The 25,045-nt window shown below is 43.5% G+C and overlaps 1 protein-coding gene across 4 annotated transcripts in view; it reads left to right on the top strand.

The window, feature by feature from the left end:
- The window catches only part of CC2D2A (coiled-coil and C2 domain containing 2A), a 120,707-nt gene that overhangs the window by 30,446 nt on the left and 65,216 nt on the right, over positions 1 to 25,045 (top strand). For all 4 annotated transcript variants that reach the window (XM_070458101.1, XM_070458100.1, XM_070458099.1 and 1 more), the window contains 9 exons: positions 700 to 788; positions 1,119 to 1,220; positions 6,805 to 6,906; positions 7,623 to 7,787; positions 10,371 to 10,533; positions 12,189 to 12,325; positions 14,184 to 14,315; positions 22,472 to 22,681; positions 23,758 to 23,864. In XM_070458101.1, coding sequence (XP_070314202.1) covers positions 700 to 788; positions 1,119 to 1,220; positions 6,805 to 6,906; positions 7,623 to 7,787; positions 10,371 to 10,533; positions 12,189 to 12,325; positions 14,184 to 14,315; positions 22,472 to 22,681; positions 23,758 to 23,864 — 1,207 coding nt within the window. The remainder of the gene's footprint in view (positions 1 to 699; positions 789 to 1,118; positions 1,221 to 6,804; positions 6,907 to 7,622; positions 7,788 to 10,370; positions 10,534 to 12,188; positions 12,326 to 14,183; positions 14,316 to 22,471; positions 22,682 to 23,757; positions 23,865 to 25,045) is intronic.

Below are 25,045 nucleotides of genomic sequence, written 5' to 3'. Positions count from 1 at the left end.
CAGTCGTGTCCAACTCTTTGCAAGCCCGTGGCCTGTAGCCTACCAGGCTCCTCTGTCCATGGGATTCTCCAGGCAAGAATACTGGAGTGGGTTGCCATGCCCTGCTTCAGGGGATCTTCCCAACCCAGGGATCGATCGAGCCCAGGTCTCCTGCGGCTCCTCCATTGCAGGCGGATTCTTTACCGTTGAGCCACCAGGAGTTTATGTGCAGCTTTGATACCATGTACAAAATAAATGTTGTCATTCGATATAGCCCAAGGCTACGGCTTGAGTCTGTAGAAAAACTTTCTCTGATCGAAGCTATCAGCGCTGTTGAAAGTCGAACCCCAAAATCTAATCAATGGTCGTCCATTCATCCAATGAGCCTATTGTCAAATCAATAAATTCGAGAGCCTCTTCCCAATGATAATTGAACTGGTGTGCTTGCGCCTTGAAAAATCAAATGTCATTTGTTCGATTCTTAGTTAAGTTCATGTGTCAGCCCTGGTAGGACCGAGGTTGTCACTATCCGTCTTAAAGAAGCCAAGACACGTCCTTATTACATCAGATGGGGGAGGTTGTTCAGCTTTATCCCATGATGGCTTATGTGAAGTTCTAAATTTGCAAAATAAAATGACATTCTCTTGTTATTTTTTAATCTAATCTCCCCTTTGGAAGAAAAAGATGTTGTTTTAAAGTAATTTTCTTGTATTGTTTTAGGCTTGCCTCCAATCCCTTCAACTTCCAGAACAGGCTTTGCAGAATTTTCCATGAGAGAACGCATGAGGGAGAAATTACAGGCTGCAAGGGTGAGAGAAACTGCAGGGATATTTTTCTCAGCACCGATTACCTTGCTTCCAATCTTGTCTAGCTTGATTCGTTTGCTCAAAACGATGTGGATTTGAATACTGTTAAATTTGTTTTTCATGCTCTAAAGGTTAATGCAGCATTTAACTAGGAGCACAGATGCAAATTACACTTAAGAACAATGTAATGTCCTTTCTCTAAGCCATTGTTTTTACCTCTTAAAGAAGCATAACATGCGTATTTTACTGATTGATTTCCTCCCGAGATGGTGACTGAGGTTTTCATAGCATCACTGACATTACTTAGCAGTAATTTTCTGTTTGACTTTTTAGTCCAAAGCAGAAAGTGCGCTGCTGCAGGAAATCCCCACCCCTCGGCCCAGGCGCTTCCGAAGTCCCACCGGGAAAGAATCAGAGACGGAATTTGGCACAGAGGTGAGAAATGGGCCATCCCTACTTTGTGACCAAAGACAGTGACGCCAAATAGAAATGTTCCAGCAAAAGTTCTAGAACAGAGCTATGCACAGAGGGGCTGTTAAACACTCATTAATAATAATAGCTGCTATTTATACATGCCACTGGGTGCTGGGCATTTTGCCAAGTCTTTTCCCCATGTTATCAGAGGCCCTTATCCCAAAACCTCTATGAGGTGGGTACCATGATTTTCGCTCACATTTGCCATACAAGGTTCAGAGGGCCTGCCAAGCCATCCCCAGGTCACAGAGCACGTATGTGGACCAGTCAATATTGGATTCCAGCTCTGTCTCATTCCCAGCATGTCTCATGGGTCAGCGTTGCTGGGTCCATGGATCTTGCTGAGAAACAGAGAAAGAGATAAGAATAGAATCCAATTGTGGGGACTTTGAGCATTATACCAAGGTGCCCCGATGTTTTTTTCTAAGCCATGAAAGCAATGGAGAATAGGATCGGGTGGTGGTTTGAATGCACGGGGGTGACTTGTGTGAATCTGAGATGCTGCTGAGGCATCTCACTGTGTTCCTCTAAAGATACACAGAGAGGAAGGGACCTGGCCTGGAGACACAGATTTAGGAAGTATTTCTACTATGGTGAGTTTTGAAGTTTTGAGGGTGTGAATGATGATAGTCCTACACTTGGAGAAAAGCTGACAATAAAGGCCAACGAGGCAAAGAGGAAGCCGGTTAAAGTCGGAAAGCTGTATCAGCGATGCGGCTGAAGGACCAACACATCTAGGGTGGAAGAAGGAGCAGAAAGAACAACCGGGCACATGGCTCAGTGAAGTGTTTGCGAGTCTAATTCAGTGGCGTGTTGATGATGATGGTTTGGTTGTTTTAAAGTCTAAGCATTAGGGATGTTTCTGGAGCAGTCACAAATTTCTTAGATGATGCCTTTTCTTTTTCTATGATGAGATGTTACAGATTTTCATTTACCTATATTCATCCCCAACAAGCCAGAGATTGCGTGATTACAGGGAAAGTTGCAGTCATGCTCATGGGTTTTCAGAACACTCAGTCGGCCCCCTGAAATGGCTTTATGACAACTGGCTACTCCGTTCTACAGGGGACACATTTCTTTTTCTTTATTTCCAATTTATTTTCTTCCATGAGAGCCATAATTGTAAGAGCCATAGTTCTAAAGTATTGGAAAATAAAGAAAAAGTACCAAGACTTTCCTGGTGAGCCAGTGGTTAAAACTTCATCTTCCATTGCAGAGGGTGAGGGTTTGATCCCTGGTTGGGGAGCTAGGATCCCACATGCCTCTTGGTCCAAAAAACCCAAAACATAAAAACAGAAGCAATATTGTAATAAATTCAGTAAATTCAATAAAGACTTTAAAATAGTTCACATCAAAAAAATATTATTTTAAAGGAGAAAGTCCCTAAAATCCCATCATTATGACACAAACACTTTGGTTGTTTTGGTGGGTGTGGTCTCCCATGTCTGGGTTGTCTGCACCTTCTTGATGGATAATCCTTTCACACAATCATGGTAGTTCTCGCTTGTCCAATAGGCCATGAATGCGATATCCAAATCAAGTTGGAAGTTTTAGAAGTGAAAATATACTCCCTTGGCTCCCAGAGGTGTTTATTTCTCTTTGTGAGCAGGAACTTGACCTTTTGTCTAACAGAGTGCATATCCCCTAAGAGCCATTCTCTGACAGTGAGGCAAACACCACCTGCCTTGCCCTCAGACCTGATCTCAGGTTTCCAATGGAACGTATCTCTCACAAGCACACTTATTCATGTACATACCTTAGCCCAGAAGAAGAATATAAAAAGCAGTCAATGTTGGTCCTACGGGGCATAGAGCACATGAAAATGCCAGGTGCTGGACCTCAGCCGCCCGGCACTAAGTTCTGGCAATCTCACTCACTAGCTGCATGACCTTGGATGCATAACGTATTCATTCTCTGAGTGGTAAATATAACCCCCTTCCCCACTTCCCACTTCTTTTTTTTTTTCGCTCGTTGGGTCTTATTTGAAGCAGGGAGGATCTTTTGTGGCAGCACATGGACTCTCTAGTAGCAACGTGCAGGCTGAGTTGCTCCACAGCAAGTGGGATCTTCATTCCCTGACCAAGGATCGAACCTGCGTCCTCTGCGCTGCAAAGCAGATTCGTAACCATTGGACCACCAGGGAAGTCCCCTCGCCTCTTTAAAATAGGGATACAACCCAGAACCTGATCCTTGGTATTGTTTTGAGGGTTAAAGGAGTGCGTATATGTCACAGGGTTTCACACAGTGCCTGGTTCATGGGAAGCCCTCCCTCCATAGTTAGTAGCTAGTGTCAGAGGCTGTAGGGTCAGAGCAAAAAGAAGGAGCCGTTTGGGAATACTTGGGTCAGGAATCTAAATCCATCAGCACAAACCTATGCTAAACTCTTGTTTCCATTTCGCTTTATCCTCAGCAGATTTGTGATAAGAGAACAAAGCCAAATACTCATCTCCAAGAACATGTCAACAAAGAGGTGGGAATAACACAGAACATTTGACTCCTTGGTCTGCACTAGGCTTGACCAAAATGTCTGTTCTGTAGCCCTGGTTCGTTGTCCCGGGTGCCCCAGGTTCTGACCCCTGGACACACTCTACCTGTTGCCAGCATCTCTAGGAGGCTCCTTCCTGCTGGGTGTCCAATGGACTCTGAACACACAGCCGTGACAGTCACGGCCCACTCTCAAGGACCCCCAGTGGGGATGACAGACAGGTGATCAGACAATGGGAGTGCAGGGCGGTTAAGATCCGTGGTGGGTGCCTTGAGGAAGCCTTAGAAAGGGCACTTCCCTTGGAGTCAGGTTATGTAAAATATGAAGTGTCTTGGCTTAGGCAATGGTTTCTTGCCTAAGGTATTGGTTTCTTATCTGTGACTCAGAAACACAAATGGCAAAAGTATAAATCAAATACACTGGACTTCATCAGAATTAAACACATTTCCATTTCAAAGGAAACCAAGAAGAAAGTGAAAGAGCAACAAACACACAGAATGGGAGGACTTCTTTGCCAGTCACATACCCTGATTAACATCATGCCTGATACTGAGAGCACGTGAAAAGTCAGAGCTATCTGAAAGACTTTCCAGATTAGGAAGTCTTTAGGGAATTAAAAATATTGACTAGTAGTTAGAAGACAGGTCAGGGCTGGAACTATTATATTTTGTAATTATGCTTTGGTAAACGTAATGAGACTTGAGATTGTCTAGCTCAAGCTAGAAAAGGGTCATAGAGCCATCTTGGAGGTTACAACAAATTCAAGGATGAGAAAGAATTCCCAGCTGGACACAAGCACACATCATCATAGGCATTCACTTGAAACTGAATATTATTACTTTAAGCTTTTATGAAGATATTATAGATGATAGTTCTTTAAAATTTAATTCTGCAGACAATCATTTAAAATATATTTAGTGGCTTTTCTTATGCTAATATAATTTACTTTTAAATATGTTGAGATTTTGATAAAAATTAAATTACCACCATTTTGATCAAGTCCATACATATCATAGTAAAACTGTCAATCTTATAATTTTAAAAGATACCAAAGAAATTATTGTCCAAACCTACTGTCCTGTCAAGCAAATACAGAAAGAGATGGAAAGAAACAGAAAGAATAAAATATTGATCTCCACATACACATGTTTGCCAAGTGGAATTTTACTTACTTATTTTATTTTTTAAACTGCTGATGTTAGACTTTCTGCCTAGTCGTCTTCTGTTTTATTATCAGTCTTTGAAAGTGAAAGTGAAGTTGCTCAATCGTGTCCCACTCTTTGGGATCCCGTGGACTATAGCCCACCAGGCTTCCCCAACCATGGGATTCTCCAGGCAAGAATACTGGAGTGGGTTGCCATTTCCTTCTCCAGGGGAGTTTCCTGACCCAGGGATCAAACCCAGGTCTCCTGCACTGCAGGCAGATGCTTTAACCTCTGAGCCATCAGGGAAGGCTTGCCTACACAGAGCTAAGCCTCTCGTCTCTCTGATTGGTTGACTTCTTGGCTTATTTATGTTTTCAAACGTGTCAGTCTCTGTCTTGGGCTCTAGGAGGTAGGGGATTCTGAGGCAGACAGGAGCAGAATGGCATCTTTAACAGTGGGCGAGAAAGGTGTAGCCTTGTTTTATGAGAAAGACTGAACTTAGCAGACCCTTGGCCTTCCTGACCTTTCCCTGGTGGCTCAGTGGTAAAGAATCTGCCTGCCAAGCAGGAAATATGGGTTCGATCCCTGAGTCGAGATTCCCCTGGAGAAGGAAATGGCAACGCACTCCAGTATTCTTGCCTGGGAAATCCCATGGACAGAGGAGTCTTGTGGGCTATGGTCCATGGAGTCACAAAAGAGTTGGACACAACTTAGTGACTAAACCACCACCACCAATTTTTAAACTTGTTTATCCTTACATTACATAATACCCATCTGCTTCTTTCCTTGTCTTCAAAACAGCCACTTAAAATTCTGGAATTTACCAAGACAAATACTAACCCTGCATTGCACTGTGAAATTTATTCATTAGCACTGCTTCAACTTTTGTATAATTGAACGCTAGTAGTTAACTATTTGGGCTTCCCTGGTAGCTCAGCTGGTAAAGAATGTGCCTGCAATGCAGGAGATCCCACTTTGATTCCTGGGCTGAAACAATGCCTTGGAGAAGGAATAGGCTACCCACTCCAGGGTGCATGGGCTTCCCTGGCGGCTCAGACGGTAAAGAATCCACCTGCAACTCAGGAGACCTGGGTTCGATCCCTGGGCTGGGAAGATCCCCTGGAGGAGGGCATAGCAACTCAGTCCAGTATTTTTGCCTGGAGAACCCCATGGACAGAGGAGCCTGGTGGGCTACAGTCCAAGGGTTGCAGAGAGGCCGACACAACTGAAGCAACTTAATACGCACACACAGTTATCTATTTAACCTACTACTGCAAAATGAGAAAATGGAGGAAAAGCATTGAATCTTACATAAATTGGAATTGTATGTATTCTCTTGATATCATGATAGATTGCACCCAACTGATGCCCTCATTTTTCTTCTGCCCATTGCTGGACATTCAGCTGCACTTACGTGGAATTTCATATCGCCTTTAGCTTGCTGCTCCAAATATTTCTAGCTTTCATCACAGAATGTCTCTGGATAAATGCCTGAGGGGACCCACTCGGCCTTTCTGAGATTCACACAAAACTGGAAGGGCAGGGCCTGGGGCAACCCTCATCCACTTGGACTTATTGACAGTCAGACATGGTTGATGCTCTTCATCATAGACTGTTTGGAGACGATCCTCTGTGAACTGGATAATTTATTGATCTTTAGGGTGAAATAGCATTTCCATTTGGGGATTTATTGATTGTAAAATTTTGTATTCATCTAGTCATGAGAGAGACAGAGCTGAGGAAGAAAACAATCAGCCACTTTACCATTCAAATATATTTGTAAACACTTCATTCCCTAGAAACTGGTGAGATGCATCAATGGTCAGAAGATAAGCCTTTTGAGGGTTAACGCTTGGTTTTTTTAAACATCCTCAGTTTCTTGATTTAAACAATGTATCTGTTATTTTTTGTGTAGCTGGATAGAGAGGTACAAAGGACTCAACAGGAAAATGACTCCCAAGGTTATTCAAGAGTGAAGTTCCAAGATTCTGTACGAAAAATCAAGTCTAAACCCCCGGTGAGAAATCCTGTCTTTTAAAATCATGCTAGCTTTAAATTATGCAGGCCTTAAATCATGTATTTTATTGATTTGTTTCTGTTTTGAAAATGTTCAATGAGAGATAACTATACACATAAGCTGACTCCTACTGCATGAAATATGCAAGAAAAAAATATGAGGAAAGATTCCTACTTTCAAATCCTAGAATCTTATGGAGAGCTTAGAAAGCTGCCTATTGTGGGGGAAGAAAAATGCCTGGAAGGGCAGGAAATGTTCCTGATAAACTGATTTGTTCAGCTGTGAAGTTGTTACCAGCTTTTATTATGGGAAAAAGGGAGATACTAATTCAAGAATTAAAACAAACCAGAAATGGTATTTTTTCAAAGTTTAACAAACTCTGTATTGGTCACAATTGAAAGTATCTCAGCACTGGCCTATAAATCACGTTTTGGCATTTTAATCATCTTTTCTAAAGCTTTTATCTACTGTAAATAATACATTTTTGTGTTTGTAGGAAGGTAAATAATTGCTGATTTATATTTTTTAAAAAGTAACTCATTAAAGTTACTTAACTAAGGAGGCCTGTCATATCTGTTAAGGTTCGTTACCATCAGCAGGTAATGTGTTTAGGAAGCTTGGAATGCTCTTAGCACCCAGCCAGCTGTCAGTGAACTGTGCAGGGCTTATCTCAGCCCAGAAAATCTGAAATTCTATTGCTTGCTTCCTCTCTGTAGGTTCCACCTGGCTTCCCTTCTGCTGAGGAAGCGTATAACTTCTTTACTTTCAACTTTGATCCCGAACCAGAGGAGTCAGAGGAAAAACCAAAAGCCAAACATAGACCTGGAGCTAACCAAGAGGAAGAGGAAGGAGAGGAAGAAGAGACACCTGTGCAGGAAGGAGTAAGCAAAACAGTGTTTAGTATAAAAATAGTGACGAGGAGAGGGAAGATGTTAATGGTGATGATGATCGTGTTGGCGGTGATGATGGTGATGAGGGTGATGATGGTGGTGATGGTGGTGGTGGTGAGATGATGATGATGGTGGTGATGGTTGTGATGGTGCTGACAATGGTGGTGATGGTTGTGATGGTGGTGATGATGATGGCAGTGATGATGGTGGTGGTGAGATGATGATGATGGTAGTGATGCTTGTGATAGTGCTGACAATGGTGGTGATGATGATGATGGTGGTGATGCTTGTGATGGTGGTGATGATGATGATGGCAGTGATGATGATGGTGGTGAGACGATGATGATGGTGGTGATGCTTGTGATAGTGCTAAACAAAATGGAGAAAATGCATGAATTGATTAACAAAGACCTAGAAGAATTAAAGAATAGACATTCAGAGATAAGCAGCAATATTACTGAAATTAAAAATACTCTGCTACTGCTGCTGCGGCTAAGTCACTTCAGTCATGTCCGACTCTTTGCGACCCCATAGATGGCAGCCCACCATGCTCCGCCGTCCCTGGGATTCTCCAGGCAAAATACTCTAGAAAGAATCAATAGCAGAATATCTGAAGCAGAAGAACAAATCAGTGAGCTGGAAGATAAAATGGTGGAAATAATTTCTGAAGAGCAGAATAAAGTAAAAAGAATGAAGAGAACTGAGGATAGTCTCAGAGACCTCTGGGACAATATCAAATGCACGTCCTAACTGAAAGTGCTGTGGATACTACATTCACATTACTTTCTGTAGCCCTGTATTTCACCTCATAATTTGGAGAGTGAGGGTCTTGATTAAGTATGTTCACCTTTCTCTTGTAGGAAAAAAAAAATTGGAGCAATACAGTTTGAAGTTTTTTCTTGCTAGACTCCACACAAGGATTAGTATTCATTTCATGTATGAAAATGTCTGCCTCTCCAAGGCAAATGAAACCTAGTACTCTCTCCTCTCAGCCTTACAGGCGAACAGTTTTTTGTGCTCCATACCACACCCAAGCTACAACTCAAATTCTGTAATTGTGGGTGGGATATGTGAGACCACAGAAAACACACCATGAAAAATGGGCAGACTTGAATAGCCATTTCTCCAAGGAAGATATACAAATGGCCAATAAGTACATAAAAAGATCTTAGCACTAATCATTAGGGAAATGCAAATCAAAATCACAATGAGATACCACATTACTCATATCAGAATGACTATTAAAAATAGATAGGAGATATAGATAGGAAGGAAGGGAGGGCAGACAAGTGTTGGCAAGGATGCAGAGAAACTGGTGCATTGCTTATGGTGATGCAAGGTGGTATAGCTGCTGTGAAAAATTCTAGTGGTTCTTCAAAAATTTAAACATAGAATTAACATATGATCCAGCAACCCCAATCCTGGGTATATACCCCAAATAATTGAAAACAGGCACTCAGATCACTGTACACTCCTGTTGATAGAAGCATTGTTTGCAGTAGCCAAAAGTGAAAGCAATCTAACTGCCCATCAAGAGAAGAATGGATGAATAAAAGGTGGTATACACAAGAGAATATTATTTGGCATCAAAGAAGGAAATTCTAACATATGCTAAACAGGGATGAACCTTAAAGACATTATGCTAAGTGAAATAAGCCAGTTATAAAAAGACAAACCTTGTGTGAATATTTTCACACTCACGGTGGATGCAGTCTTTCTGGTGGACCAACTGCAGGTCCTGGCTTCCTCTGTTGTCTTCTCTGAAGTTTTCTCAGCCTGTTTTTGCTCAAAGTAGTACTGGAACAAAGGAAGGAACAAAAAGATCACACACTGATACTACAGGATATTTTCTCTTTTCACCTTTTGAAGTTTGTGACATTCTCTGCCTTTAGTTCAGTACAAGGTGAAGCTGGGAGTCAAGCCCAGGCAATCTGAGCAGGGTATGGACCCCACACTTGATGCCTTTCCCACAGGGTTAGTGCCAGGTGGAAGGTTAAAATATGCATAACTCATGAACCCAAGTTCTCTAAGTCATTGTCGAAGAATAGACACTCTCAAAGGAGGACACCCGCATTGAGATTTCACTTGCTTTGCTTAGCACATCTCTTCTGACCCTTCTGATTTTGGCACTTTCCAAGTATGTGAAACAGTGGGGAAAAAAGCATATTAAATAGGAAAGTCAATGTCATTTTATGCTTTCTTTCAGAAAAGATAAAAGGAAAAGGTAACTGGATCTTAGGATATGCTGTCTGGTGCATTTAATATCATGGACTGTTTTTATGTTTAATGTGCCAAGTACGTGAATTGTCTATGGGACTTCCCTGGTAGCTCAGACGGTAAAAAATCTGCCTGCAATGTGAGAGACCTGGGTTCGAACCCTGGGTTGGGAAGATGCCCTGGAGGAGAGCATGGCATCCCGCTCCAATATTCTTGCCTGGAGAGTTCCATGGACAGAGGAGTCTGGTGGGCTACAGTCCACAGGGTCACAAAGAGAGCTGACTGAGCAACTGACGCATTCACTGTCACTAAGTATCTTTGCGGGATTGTTCCTTGATGTTCTCCGATGTGACGCAGGATGAGGAAGATTGGTTGGATGGCAAAGATGCTGAGGATCTTCTCTTGGGCTTGGATCATGCGGCTGAAGACTTTGTGGCAGTCAGACCTGCCGATTATGAAAGTGTCCACGTTCGGCTGCAGAAGGAGAAAGAGCTCCTATTCGTACCCAGCAGACGGACAGGTACTTTTTCTCTTGGTCTTCCTGCCCAGATTCAGCATCCTCATTTTCCTTTAGGCGAAATGGAGCTGGTGTGTAAAGTTAAAGTGAAAATGTTAGTCACTCAGTCATGTCCGACTCTTTGCGACCCCATGGACGATAACCCACCTGGCTCCTCTGTCTGTGGGATTTTCTAGGCAAGAATACTGGAGTGGGTAGACAGTTCCTTCTTCAAGTGTATAAAAATGCCTAATTTCCACAACCGAACCCAATTTCTAATCTGACTTAATAATCAAGAAACAGGTTCAAATCATTGTACTCATTCCTTCCCCCACTGTGTCCACAATCTGTTCTCCACGTCTGCATCAATTTGAGAGAGTAGCATGGAAACATACTCATTACCACGTGTAAAATAGGTCAGTTCAGTTCAGTTGAGTCACTCAGTCATGTCTGACTCTTTGTGACCCCATGGACTGCAGCACGCCAGGTTTCCCTGTCCATCCCCAACTCCCGGAGCTTACTCAAACTCATGTCCATTGCGTTGGTGATGCCATCCAACCATCTCATCCTCTGTCGTCCCCTTCTCCTGCTTTCAATCTTTCCCAGCATCAGGGTCTTTTTCAACGAGTTAGTTCTTCCCATCAGGTGGCCAACATATTGGAGTTTCAGCTTCAGCATCAGTCCTCAAATGAATATTCAGGACTGATTTCCTTTAGGAAATTGGTTGGATTGGCTGAATCTCCTTGCAGTCCAAGGGACTCTCAAGAGTCTTCTCCAACACCACAGTTCAAAAGCATCTGTTCTTTGGCACTCCGCTTTCTTTATAATCTGACTCTCACATCCATACATGACTACTGGAAAAACCATAGCTTTGACTAAGACGGACCTTTGTTGGCAAAGTAATGTCTCTGCTTTTTAATATGCTGTCTAGGTTGGTAAAATAGATAGCCAGTGGGAATTTGCTATATGACACAGGGAGCTCAAATCTGGTGCTCTGTCACAACCTAGACGAGTGAGATGGGGTGAGAGGTGGGAGGGGGGTTCAGGAGAGGGGGGACATATGTATACCTATAACTGATTCATGTTGGTGTGTGGCAAAAGCCAACACAATATTATAAATCAATTCTCCTCCAACAGTCCTTGGCGGGCTGTTGCTGCCTATCGCTCCCACAGACCCCGCAGACCGTCAGCAAAGATCTGTTCTATAAACAGATCAAAGTGTGAGGAAGTAAATGGAGTCATGTGGACTCCAGCAAACTTTGTAATTTACAGAGCATTTCCTCATCCTTCACCCCATTTAATTCTCCCAGGAGCCCAGAAAGATAGATATGTTCATCCCTTATGTACAAGAGAATAGAGTTCAGAGAAGAGGTTGGCCCAGATTCACTCCACTGATGAGGCCAGCAGCCTCCCCTCTGATCTGGGTAGCACACTCCTCTCGGTGTGTGAAGCCATGCAGGCCAGTTAGGTGTCGAACTATTTCATGATTCTCCAACACGGTGCTGCAGGGAAACACGTTCACCTTCCCCTTGGTCCTGCTTCTAGACATCGGTTTGGGGCATTTGCACTTTCCAAGAACCAAAATAAAATCTCTGGTGGTGTCTTGAATTCACCAAACTGCAGCTTGAAATGTTTAGGTTGGCACTGATGTGACTCGTGTTTATGTATGAACTGTCTAGTGCCTACATATAAAAAGCTTCCTGAGAATGTGCAGCCCAGGTACCTGGAAGACGAAGGCCTTTACATCGGGGCAAGACCGGAGGTGCCACGAACTAACCAGAACATCATGGAGAACAGGCTGCTGATCCAGGAACCGGTGAGCTCTCAGCCCTGTTCCCGAGTGTAGAGAAGGAGGGAGTCACAGAGGGTCTTTATCCTGAGGGGCCATCACTGGGGGTGGGGCTCGTTTCCTCCTGAGGGTGTCTGCAGACTGGTTCATTCTGTCGCTGTTTTGTTGTTATTTTAATTTGTCCTCAATACCTTTAGTGACCTTCAAACATCACCCCTCTCCGCTCAATCCTATGATTCCCAAGCTGGATTCAGGCTCTTCCTACTAAATCAGATATTGGCAAACCATTTCCCAATTCACAGAAATTTTAATTGTCCCAAGATAGAATGTTCTCAATTGTTTTTCTCCATGGTCGTCTGTCTTGAAATTTTCACGAATACAATTTCCCTGGTGGTCCAGTGGTTAAGAATCCGCCTGCCAATGCAGGGACACAGATTCAATCCCTGGTCCAGGAAGACCCCACATGCCACGGGGCAACTAAGCCAGCACACCCCAACTACTGAGCCCGTGCTCTAGCGCCTGAGAGCCACAGCCACTGAAGACCGTGTGCCCGGACCCCGTGCTCTGCAAAAGAGATGCTACCGCAATTAGCAGGCCCAGCACTGCAGCTAGAGAGTAGCCCCCGCTCACCCAACTAGCGGGAGACCCTGCACAGCACCAGAGATACCAGTGCGGCCAAAACACTTAAGAATAAAAATTAAGTTTTTAAAAATGTTTCATAGAAAATGTTTTTCTTAAGCACTCCTGTGAAAGTGAAAGTCGCTCAGTTGTCTCCAACTCTTTGTGACCCCCATGGACTGTAGTCCATGAAATTCTCCAGGCCGGAACACTGGAGTGGGCAGCCTTTCCCTTCTCCAGGGGATCTTCCCAACCCACGGATCAAACACAAGTCTCCTGCATTGCAGGCGGATTCTTTACCAGCTGAGCCACAAGGGAAACCCAAGCACTCCTTTAGCCTTTTCTTAAAATTTTTTTTTTTATCAGGAGTGGGCTGAAAACTATATCTTAATCCTGGGGAACATTAGTGAAGACTCAATTTTTTTAATTTTTTATTGGAATACAGTTGATTTACAATTGTGTTAGTTGCAGGTGGATATACATACAGCCACTCTTTTTTTTCTTTTAGATTCTTTTCCCATATAGGCCATTGCCGAGTCCTGAGTATAGTTCCCTGTGCTATACGGGTGGTGGTGGTGTAGTCTTCAAGTCATGTCCGACTCTTGTGACTCCATGGACTGTAGCCCACCAGGCTCCTCTGTCCATGGGATTCTCCAGGCAAGAATCCTGGAGTGTGCTGCCATTTCCTTATCCAGGGGATCTTCCCAACCCGGGGATCAAACCTCGGTCTCCTGCATTGCAGACAGATTCTTCACCAGCTGAGCTACGAGGGAAGCTCATGCTATATAGTAGATCTTTATTAGTTATTTATTTTATATATAGTAGTGTGTATCCCCTGGAAACCATAAGTTTATTTTCTACAGCCACGATTATATTTCTGTTTCGTAATAAGTTCATTTGTACCCTTTTTTTTAGATTCCACATATAAGCAGTATCATATGTTATCAGTCTTTCTGTGTCTGGCTTAGTGAAGACTCAATTTCTGATAGAAATAGGGACTTTAAAATGTCTAGGGAGTGGGAGGTGGGAGAGAGATTCAGGAGGGAGTGGACACATGTATACCTATGGCTAATTCATGTTGATATATGGCAGAAACCAAAGCACTATTGTAAAGCAATTATCTTTAATTTAAAATAAATAATTTTTTTAAAATAAAAGATCTGCAGGGCAAGGGGAAGGTGCATGAAATACGCGTGGTGACAAAGGATTTCCCCACAAACGCTGTTTATTTTTGTAAACCATTTTCTGTCCTTCTGCTTGATCCCAGGGGAGGAGATGGTTCGGAGATGATGGCAGGATTCTGGCGCTGCCAAACCCCATCAAGCCGGTTCCTTCACGCCCACCCATGTTGACACAGGAGCATGACATTAAGGCAGAACTGGAAACACTGTATAAAAAGGTAAACCTCCCCCTCCTGTTTTTAATACATAAATTTACTTGAAAGTGTTTTGCCTTTTGAAGGGCTTGGAGTGATGAATTTGCAACGTCCTATTTGGACTTTTCTTAACTAATTCCCTATCTTGCACATAAACAGCAAACAGCAAGCCTGTTACGTAAGACTGAGTCTCCTGCCCACACTGAATCCTTTCTTAAATCCTTTCTCTCATCAGCAACGAGCTTCCCAGGTAGGAAGGGTTGGGTCAGTGTCTTTATTCCCTTGTCCAGGTTAGCTGCCCCGATACTTTTTCTTTTCTCTCTGTCATCTCACACATAAGGCAGGGTTATCTCCCCCACTGTCTCTGTATTATATCACCGGAGATTGTCTATCCTCCCAAATCCTTTCTTTGGTATTTTTCTCGGCTCTTACCACGCTGCCGGGCTTGAGTCCTGGCCCTGCCTCTTGTTTGGCTCGCTTGACCCTCCCTCCTCTCTGCGCTGGTGTTTCTTCCTTTGTAAAATGAGTTTAATCATGGCATCTGCCTACTAGGATTGTTGTGCAGATGGTTGAGATAATACATCAAAGTGCTTAGAACAGGGCTCAGTGAGGGCCGACCGGCTGGTGTTGAATAGGCAGTTGCCTGCCTTCACTTTTTTCTTCCCCCCAACAATAAATGATTACATTTATTAGTTATCCTTTTTTTAAAATTATCAAATAAATATATTCTGGGGGAAAGAAGCTATATTAAAATTAAAAGAATTACTAGGCTTTGGTTACATATTTCTTTAATATCATACATTCTTACTAAAACTTCAGATAAATCTATGAACATGTAGTGACATTAGAGATTAGAATAATTATTTTTTAAATGTTTCTAATTTGGGTCAACATAGAATGACTTTTTACTATGAAATCACTTCTAAACTTTCAATCTATGTCCCTTAAACATATCATGGTTTTCGTTTGCTATATTATCATTACGACATTATTATCAAAGCTTACAACTTACACATCTTGTCCAGGACCACAATTTCCAATATTCTTTTGCTTTAGTTTTGTACTTATATGAATTTAATGATGCAATTTATGCTCTTTTACAATCTTTCTGTTCCTCAAGGATTTTGTTTTTCTTAATTTTTTAACTGACAAGTACTTTGTTTCTATGTCTTGGAGCCTCTGTTGTTTCCTTGTTTTCCTAAGATATATCCACAGGTACTTGGGCTTCCCTGGTTGCTCAGACATTAGAGAATCTGCCTGCAGTGCAGGAGACCTGGGTTCAATCCCTGGGTCAGGAAGATTCCTTGGAGAAGGGAATGGTAACCCACTCCAGTATTCTGGCCTGAAGAATTCCATGGACAGAGGAGCCAGGCCGGCTACAGTCCATGGTGTTGCAAAGAGTCAGACACGACTTAGGAACCCGAACCCACACCCACACACACAATCCAGTTGTACTTATTCCTTAAATTCTTGTGTATTAAGAAAGACCTGTCTTTTTTTTTTATTTCCTTCCTTCACGTTGAATTATATTGCTCTTGCTCTCCTGAAGTGTAGCAAGGATCGCTTCCTTCAGAAACTTGTGTAATTAGAAATGTGTAACATTTTGACACTACTAAAGCCACATAGAATAAGAGGATATAAGATCATCCTATAAAGCTATAGAACTATAGAGTTAGGTGATGAACAGAGAAGACCTGGACCCAAATCAGAGAATCTGAGAATCAGAGAATCTGAGTCTGGGTGTCTACTAAGTTGTGGCTTTGGGCAGTTCCCTTGACTGCTCTGAAGCTGTTTCCTTAATTAAAAAATCACTGTCATCTCTACCTCATACGACCATTATGAGTTTTGAGATGATGTATGTGTTTGCCCTTTTATTAAATTGTGAAATTCTATAAAATATTGTTATCAGAGACAAATATTAATGAGTGGCCACTCTGTACAGAAATGTGGACCCTAGGAGTGGGTTTACAAAGCAGGCATAAACCCAAGCCCCAGGCCATGAGGGATTTACCATCTACTTGCTTTATGACAAAGATGCATGATATAGTTAGTGATCTAGACAGTATCAACTTGTACCTAATAATCCATCCATCTCCATCCATCCATCTACTTCAGCATGAAACACTGATAGAATGAAGCACAAATTTATGGGCTAAAATTAGAAGATAGAAGAGTTATTACTATGGAGAGTAGGATCTTAAGGGAGGCCATTAATCTTATCTGTCTCCTTCAGAAGTTCTGAGCTAATTGGGACATGCACAGGAATCAGAGAAGGATGCAGATCTCAGTTACAGCTAAGGGCGAGGCTGGATAGGAGAAGGCGGCTTGGGCCCAAGGCGGATTGGGCTCCCTGCTCCCTCTCCCATGAATTATGTCCCCCGTGTAGAGAGTTCACCATGTGGCGTACCTGCAGAGAACCCACAGGACCAGTGAGCTGGCGCTTAGGAGACTGCTGAGTAAGGACAGCTAGATGCCACCAGTGACTGTCCAGCCAAGAACTTGGACTAGTGGATCTTGGGCTTCAACTAAATCTCCACTCAGACACCGTCTTCCTTCTCTTTGGGGAAGGAGCCAGTGGGGAGAGCACAGTCCTTCCACAGTCCTTCCTTCCAGTCCTTTTGAGAGAGGGAGCTTCCTAGCTTTGGGCAGAAACAGGAAAGTAGAGGAGGATAAGAGTTCCACTAAGAGGGGCTGGTCATCTTGCTTCACAGAGCCAAGAAGTTAGAGAAGAGAGAGATCTGAAGGGGCTGAAGTCTTCCGAGATCATTTCCTAGAGGGTTAGGCTGCAAACATAGCAAAGCATGGAGAACAGGCCAGGCTTCTGCCTACGAAAGAAGCAAAGGTTATATTAAAGGAGTTGTTCTGTTTAGTTGCTAAGTCATGTCCAGCTCTTTTGCAAACCCATGGACCATAGCCCACCAGGCTCCTCTGTCCATGGGATTTTCCAGGAAAGAATACTGGAGTGGGTTGCCATTTCTACACCAGGGGATCTTCCTGACTCAAGGATGGAACTGCATCCCTTGTGTCTCCTGCATTGACAGGCAGATTCTTTACCACTAGCACCACCTGGGGAGCCCTCTGTCCTCTACTAAATTAGAAGAACTGTAGTAGGCAGCACTCTTTGGGTTGCAGGTGACAGAAACCCACTGCAAACTAGCTTAAGCCAGGAGAGAACTTAGTGACTCAGAAAGCTGTAAGGACCTGGGGATGAATCACAAAATGAAGGTGGGGCTTTAGGAGCCGGGACCCCGGGGCCAGGGACTCAGTGCTGGCAGTCTCTCTCTCTCTCTCTCTCTCTCTGCCTCTCTTTCCTCTGGTTCTCCTTGAATGGAGAACCTTCTCTCCTGTGGAATGGAGAAACTTCTCTCCTGTTGTAGGCAGTCCAGAATTTTCCATGGGTGAGGACATTGATACTGTAAGCTCAGAGATGCCAGAGGAAAAAGATCATATCTTGTAGCAAGATTCCCATTATCAACACCAAGGACAAACTAGTCAGTTTTAAGAGGAACATACACTCCCCAACCTGATGTCCTGGAGACACACCCAGAAGATGGAGAATGAGAAAACTTCCCAGGGAAGACCAGAACAACAGCTGTAGAATCTACTGCCGGCTCTGGGCTGGATTCAGGTTCTGTTGCTATTATTTTCTGAGGGAGGGCAAATACATACATTTTACTTTAATTCCACCAATGATTGTTCTTTCTCTGCACAACCTTAAAATTTTTCTTTCATCAGCATGCAACCCGGCATGCACTGAGAACATCAATAGATAATCCACATGCATTGCCTCTGATAGTTTAGGTTTTCAGTTTTCCACCAAAGACTGAAGAATCAAACAATTTCAAAATGAAAACAATACACGTTAGAAATACTATTGGCTCAGCAGTAAAGAATCCCCCTGCAGTGCAGGAGCTGCAGGAGACCCGGGTTCAATCCCTGGGTCGGGAAGATCCCCTGGAGGAGGAAATAGCAACCCATTCCAGGACTCTTGCCTGGGAAATCCCATGGACAGAGGAGCCTGGTGGGCTAAAATTCATGGGGTCACAAAGAGTCGGACACAACTTAGAGACTGAACAATAGTCTTACGAGGAATTGTTGGTACTTATTTCCTGATGGTTTTCAGTCTGCAAGAAAATCGATATAAGAGAAAGATAAGGAAGGAGGGATCCTTTTCTCCCTAATAGGAATAGAACTGGAGTCTTTTGAGCAATCTCACTCGATGCCGACCAGGAGTCCTGGAAGCTTTTTCACTTGGTTGAGCTGAGATGAAGGTAGAGACCACCACCAATCATTTAAACATGGGCTAATGCAGTTTTGGGGGAAGAGATACATGATAACATTATAAATAAGCAGGACCATGGTGGGCTTCCCAGGTGGGTGGGGCTAATGGTAAAGAATCAGCCTGCCAGTGCAGGAGATGCAAGAGACACAGGTTTAATCCCTGGGTCGAGACGATTCCCTGGAGTAGGAAGTGGCGACCCACTCCAGCATCCTTGCCTGGGAAACCCCATGGACAGAGGAGCCTGGCGGGCTTCAGTCCATAAGGTCGGACTGAAGTCCAAAAAGTTGGACTGAGCACACAGCACACACATAGGACCATGCTACCGACATTACTTACTCATACCGAGCAGAGTACAATTCAGAACCTGAGGGCCACACTCTGAGTGAGCCCAGAACTCTGGAACCGGTGGTAAGAGGAACGGCAGAGCAAGAAGCAGCAGGAGCCAAGCAGTTGCAGAGGACTGTTTCCATTAAGTCTCTGGACTGATGCTCAGGGGCACAAGTCTTTGCGAGGTGGAAAGATTTTAATTAATCCAGGTGGCCAGAGGGATCGTAAGACACATGGTCACCACCTGCAGGTCCAAAACCCTTACCACGGTGGTAGGCTATAATTGAATCCTTTTACCCAAAAGAAAGAGAAAAGAGATGGACCTTTGTTGTGGCAGCATGATGGGTGAGGATATTAATGTCAGAAATAGGGCTTTCGGAAGGTATGAAATATTGGTGGAATGTGACCCCTGTGGGGATGGGTTTCCCTCCTTGTAAATCCAAAGGGAGATTTGACTCAGCATATTTTGGAGCTACAATACTTTGGCCATCTCATGCAGAGAACCAACTCACTAGAAAAGACTCTGAGGATGAGAAAGATTGAAGGCAAAAGGAGAAGGGGGTGGCAGAGGATGAGATGGTTAGATAGCATCACCTATTCAAGGGATGGGAATCTGAGCAAACTTCAGGAGATAGTGAAGGATAGAGTAGCCTTGTGGGCTACAGTCTGTGGGGTCACCAAGAGTCAGACATGACTTAGCCTCTGAACAACAACTGAGGTATAGTTGATCCATTTTTTTCAAGCCTACCATATTTTAAAACACATCCCAGTTTCACAAGAACATTTTTAAAAAATAAAAAAAATCTGTGCGTAGGTCTTCTCATCAAAGACAGACTGACTTATTTTCTAAGAAAGAAAACTTATTGTTTTATGAAAATGGAGGGTATACCATATTGAAGGAAATCACAAATCCTAAATATACATTAAGAGTCTACTAATCTTTTAGGGGGGAAATAAGTGTGAAATTGAAAGACGAAAAAGAAATATACTCATATATCCTTACTCATGAATATCAATACAAAGAAAGTAACACAAAACTCAACAACAAATTTACTGGTAAATGAAGACTCACATGTGTATGTATTACTGTCACATATTGGTACAGTTTCAATGACTAATAGTAACTGAAAAGCAGGTCACACTGTATAACAAGTGTGAATGCCTTTTTGTCCACGCATACATGCACATCCACACACATACACACGGTGTGACCTCCAAGCTTAGTCTGATGGGGAGAACACTAAGATCTTGTGAGCTAAGATTCTAGCTCTGGAGTCCCCTCTCCTGCTTTCCATCCCTCCCTCTGCACACCTCAGGCTTCATCCTTCCTGCCCCAGGCTATAAAGCTCATGTCCCAGTTTCCCCATCTTAATCTACGGCTGCTCAAAAACAGGTCCCACTACAGGTAGGCAACCACTCATCTCCTGGAGTTATTGCACGAAGGTGGACCCCTTCCAGGGCCCACATGTAGGATCTTGTGTAGCAGTCCATGGTCCCCTAACAGAATGAGTGAGGTGATTTACACGAAGTACTTTATACGATGCGCTGTTGTTGTTCAGTTGCTCAGTTGTGTCCGACTCTTTGCAACCCCATGGACTGTAGCCTACCAGGCTCCTCTGTTCATGGAATTCTCCAGACAAGAATACTGGAGTAGGTTGCTATTCCCTTCTCCATGGGATCTTCCCAACCCTGGGATTGAACCTGGGTCTCCTGCATTGCAGGTGGATTCTTTAACATCTGAGCCACCAGGAAGCCTTATACAATGCGTGGTGACATACAAAATGCCAGGTGAATCTTTATCCTCAGAGGTGGAGCCAGAGCCCTGGAATCCAGGACTTCTGTCCCTAGTTCAGCATCTTTACATGATACCATGAAGAAGGTTAAATGAAGAGACTCCTGAACACATTACCTACAGCCGAAGAAGGATGAAAGCTTCACTTCTGAGTAGAGTAGTTGCTGCTGCCATTTAACCTCATAACTTGTAAATAAAACATTCGGGCCACATAATCTTTTCAACCTAGACAGCATATTAAAAAGCAGAGACATTGCTTTGTCAACAAAGGTCCATCTAGTCAAAGGTATGGTTTTTCCAGTAGTCATGTATGGATGTGAGAATTGGACTATAAAGAAAGCTGAGGGGAATACATGTAACTCCATGGCTGATTCATGTCAATGTATGACAAAACCCACTACAATATTGTAAAGTAATTAGCCTCCAACTAATAAAAATAAATGAAAAAAATAAAAAAGAAAGAAAGCTGAGCGCTGAAGAATTGATACTTTTGAACTGTGGTGTTGGAGAAGACTCTTGAGAGTCCCTTGGACTGCAAGGAGATCCAACCAGTCCATCCTAAAAGAGATCAGTCCTGTCTACGGCCATACCACCCTAAACGCGCCTGATCTCGTCTGATCTCGGAAGCTAAGCAAGGTCGGGCCTGGTTAGTACTTGGATGGGAGATTAGTCCTGGGTGTTCATTGGAAGGACTGATGCTGAAGCTGAAACTCCAATACTTTGGCCACCTGATGCAAAGAACTCAGTCATTTGAAAAGACCCTGATGCTGAAAAAGATTGAAGGTGGGAGGAGAAAGGGACAACAGAGAGTGAAGTGGTTGGATGGCATCACCGACTCAATGGACATGAGTTTCAGTAAACTCTGGGAGTTGGTGATGGACAGGGAGGCCTGGTGTGCTGCAGTCCATGGGGTCACAAAGAGTTGGACACAACTGAGTGACTGAAGTGAAGTGAACTGGCTGAATCTTTTCCAGATAACATAAATAGCTTCCAGAAGTTCCTCTCCACAAAGGGGAGGCTCGAGTGAAGTGTGAAACCCCACATCCTGACTCTAGTCAGTGTCCATGACAAGGAGAGAACATGAAGACACAAAATCAAAAAGGTCACCTCCCCGTTTTGGAACTCCCAACCTCCAAAACTAGATTTCCCCAAGAGCAGCAGTGATCGACATAGAGTGTCTTAGTGAGTTCAATGAAGAAACCCAGAGGTTGATATAACTGTATACCGAGTGAGCCAGGAAAGTTCCAGTGGAAATTTCCACTCCTGTTTTCTGCACACCCAGCTGCCCCACCTCCCTCGTGCTCTGTTATTTTGCAGACTAATTTTCTTCTTCCCAGGAAAACAAGAGCCAGCACGAAGCTCGGTTCAGTAAGTTAGTCTCTGGCTGTTGTCTGCAAACTAAAAACTTGTCCACATGGAAAGAGTTTCTACGATCCAAGTATGATCAGTTTGGACTAGAATCTATGCTCTTCTCATTAAAAGAATTTCAAGGTCACCAGCTGCAAAAACCAAGAGTTCCAGGAAATGAGATAGTAGAATGACAAAGATTAGGGCTATGACTCAGTGGAGATAAACGCTCAAAGACCTAGGAAAGCAAGATTGAAGTGGTGTTCAGAAAAGGGCAGGCCCCGAAAGCTCCAGGGAACAGGGACTGGAGCGTGGTCCTCCTGGCTTGATCAGGGTAGAAGGGACTTTGCGCCTGACTTTCCCACTGCGCATTAGATCAGGAACTAGGAAGTGCCTGACCCTGTTTCCCCTACACTCTGCTCTCTTTGGCAGGCAGTAAAATACATCCACAGAAGTCAGCATCTGATTGGATCTGGGGACTCTCCTGGGAATTTCCAACTGGACATTGATATTTCGGGGTTAATCTTCACGCATCACCCCTGTTTTAGCCGAGAGCATGTGTTGGCAGCCAAGCTGGCCCAGTTGTATGACCAGTACCTCGCAAGACGCCAGAGGAACAAGGCAAAATTTCTCACTGATAAGGTACCTGTGATCTCTTGCGTGCCAATTGTTGATGGGGTTGGTTCTCCTGAGGAGCCCAAACAACACAAATGCCTATCAGGAGCAAAGGCTCACAGGCCTCCTTCATGTTCCCTCTGTCTGGGATGTGATGTGTTGTCCTACCTAGAGGCACAAGAAAATCTAAGACAATGTATGTTTAATGTGTGCAAATTCAGTGGCACACGCTTGGCTTAGAGAACCATTTGTGCAAACCGAGCAAATGATCTCACCCACCTCGAATGGGTATTAGATGAAAGATGTGAGGCTGCATCTTGCCTTTGTGATCTCAGAGGCTGAGATCGTTCATAGTTTGAGGATTTCTTGGTCCTCAGAGACATTCTTATCGTTGCATGTTAATCTCCCCCAGTACGATACCTAAACAAAAGTCAGTTGTCTCAACTGATGCTCAAGAAAATGGCTATCCATATTGGATTTACTTCTAATGTGACACTGTCCCATGGAATATTCATGGATACTCTTGATTATAGATAATTTTAGTCTTAGGCCCTGTTCTTAAAAACTTACTGCCCAAATAAGAGATATGGCCAGAATATCTGCTCTTATGAGTCTGTAATTTCATGTTCTGTATCGCAAGAATATTATTCTGTGTCCAGACTTCAGAAGAGACTCCTTCTCTCTTGAAAGAAAATTTGTTTCTGAGACACTAGAGTAAAGAAGTACCTGTCATGAGCAGATGGGTCTGGACCACAGAACAAGAATGGACACACAGTCCAAGAGGGAGGGGACATATGTGTATCTGTGGCTGATTCATATTGATGGATGGCAGAAATCAGCGCAATATTGTAAAGCAATTATTCTCCAATTAAAAATAAATAAACTACACAAGTAAAGACTAGAGGCAATACTTCTGTCAAAGTTCACTTCAGTGGAAGCGTGGAGATGTCTGAGTGCTTGCACATCCCTTGCGTCATCCTACATGATGCCTGTCTGAGGTTGCAGGTGTCATTTTACCCTGGAGAAATGGGTGGGTCCAAGCACCTCACTTGTGGTGAGGAGTAGAGCTTCTAACTCAAAACTTCAATCTACATTTCTTTAAGCTCCACGCTCTAAGAAATGCTGTTCAGATGGGCCTTAATCCAGCAAAAACTCCTAAGACTCTTGAAACAACCCCCAAAACCATCAATGAATATAAATCTGAGATTCGGTGAGTAAAGTCTATGATTATAACCGCTGCTTTTTCCCCTGTACTTGTTGAGAGTTTGTTTTTTCAGTTTTTCCTGAATGCACTGAATACATTACAGCCAAATGGGCTTCCCAGGTGACGCTAGTGGTAAACAATCTGCTTGCCATGCAGGAGACCCAGGTTTGATGCCTGGATGGGGAAGATCTCCTGGAAAAGGAAATAGCTACCCACTCCAGTATTCTTGCCTGGAGAATTCCATGGACAGTTCAGCCTGGTGGGCTACGGTCCATGGAGTCGCAGAGAGTTGGACACAACTGAGCCACGAGCACTTTCACCGTCAAACGAAAAAATGAGATATGTCCATCATATTAACACCAAATTTGAAGCCCAATAAAAGAATGAGGATGAAGGTGGGGGCATGGAGGATGGGGGAAAGTGGTTGGGGGGAGCGGAATATGATAACTTGCACCCTCTGTTGATGTAAACAAATATTACTACAGCCACCATTTCTGAGAGAGTGTCTTGTCCGGAAATGAACAAAGAGTTGAAAAATGCCCATGAGTTAGAACCCTGCAATTCTGCTTAAGACACGCCAAAGAGCTGTGGGTACCTGTATGCTGGAGATGTGTGCAAGGGTTCCACAGTATCACTCACAAGAGCAAGAAGCTAGAAATAACCCCACACCAGAGTGAACCCATCAACTTCAGTCTTACAGTGAACATCCATACAACAGTTAGAGTGACTGAATTAGGCCTGCGTGTATCATGGGTAAAATAGTGTGGAGTGAAAAAATCCAGTTGGAAGAGGGTGCTTGCTGTGTGATACAGGTCATGAAACCTAAAGGCCACGTGGAATGACACTCATGTCTTCCAGGTACACACACATCTGTGTCACGTAGGGATAGAAAAGACACACAGGCCAGTTTCTTCCTCCAGGGAGGGAAAGAAGGGGACGAATGGAGAGGTCTTCGAACGTACCTCTAAACATGACAAACAAACAAAAACCCTGAGTAAATGATCACTGAAGACTCAGATGATAGAATTTTTCAGAAATGAAGTGCTTTTTGTTTTTCAGGGACAAAGAGTGGGACACGACTGAGTGACTGAGCAGGGACACACGCGTAGCTGATTAACAATGTTGAGATAGTTTCGGACGCACAGCAGAGGGACTCAGCCATGCATATACATGCTTCCGCTCTCCCT

Source organism: Odocoileus virginianus, chromosome 29, assembly GCF_023699985.2.
Source record: "Odocoileus virginianus isolate 20LAN1187 ecotype Illinois chromosome 29, Ovbor_1.2, whole genome shotgun sequence".
Taxonomy (NCBI): Eukaryota; Metazoa; Chordata; class Mammalia; order Artiodactyla; family Cervidae; genus Odocoileus; species Odocoileus virginianus.
Note: the sequence above shows the minus strand (reverse complement) of the source record. Positions and strands in the feature narration are given on the sequence as shown.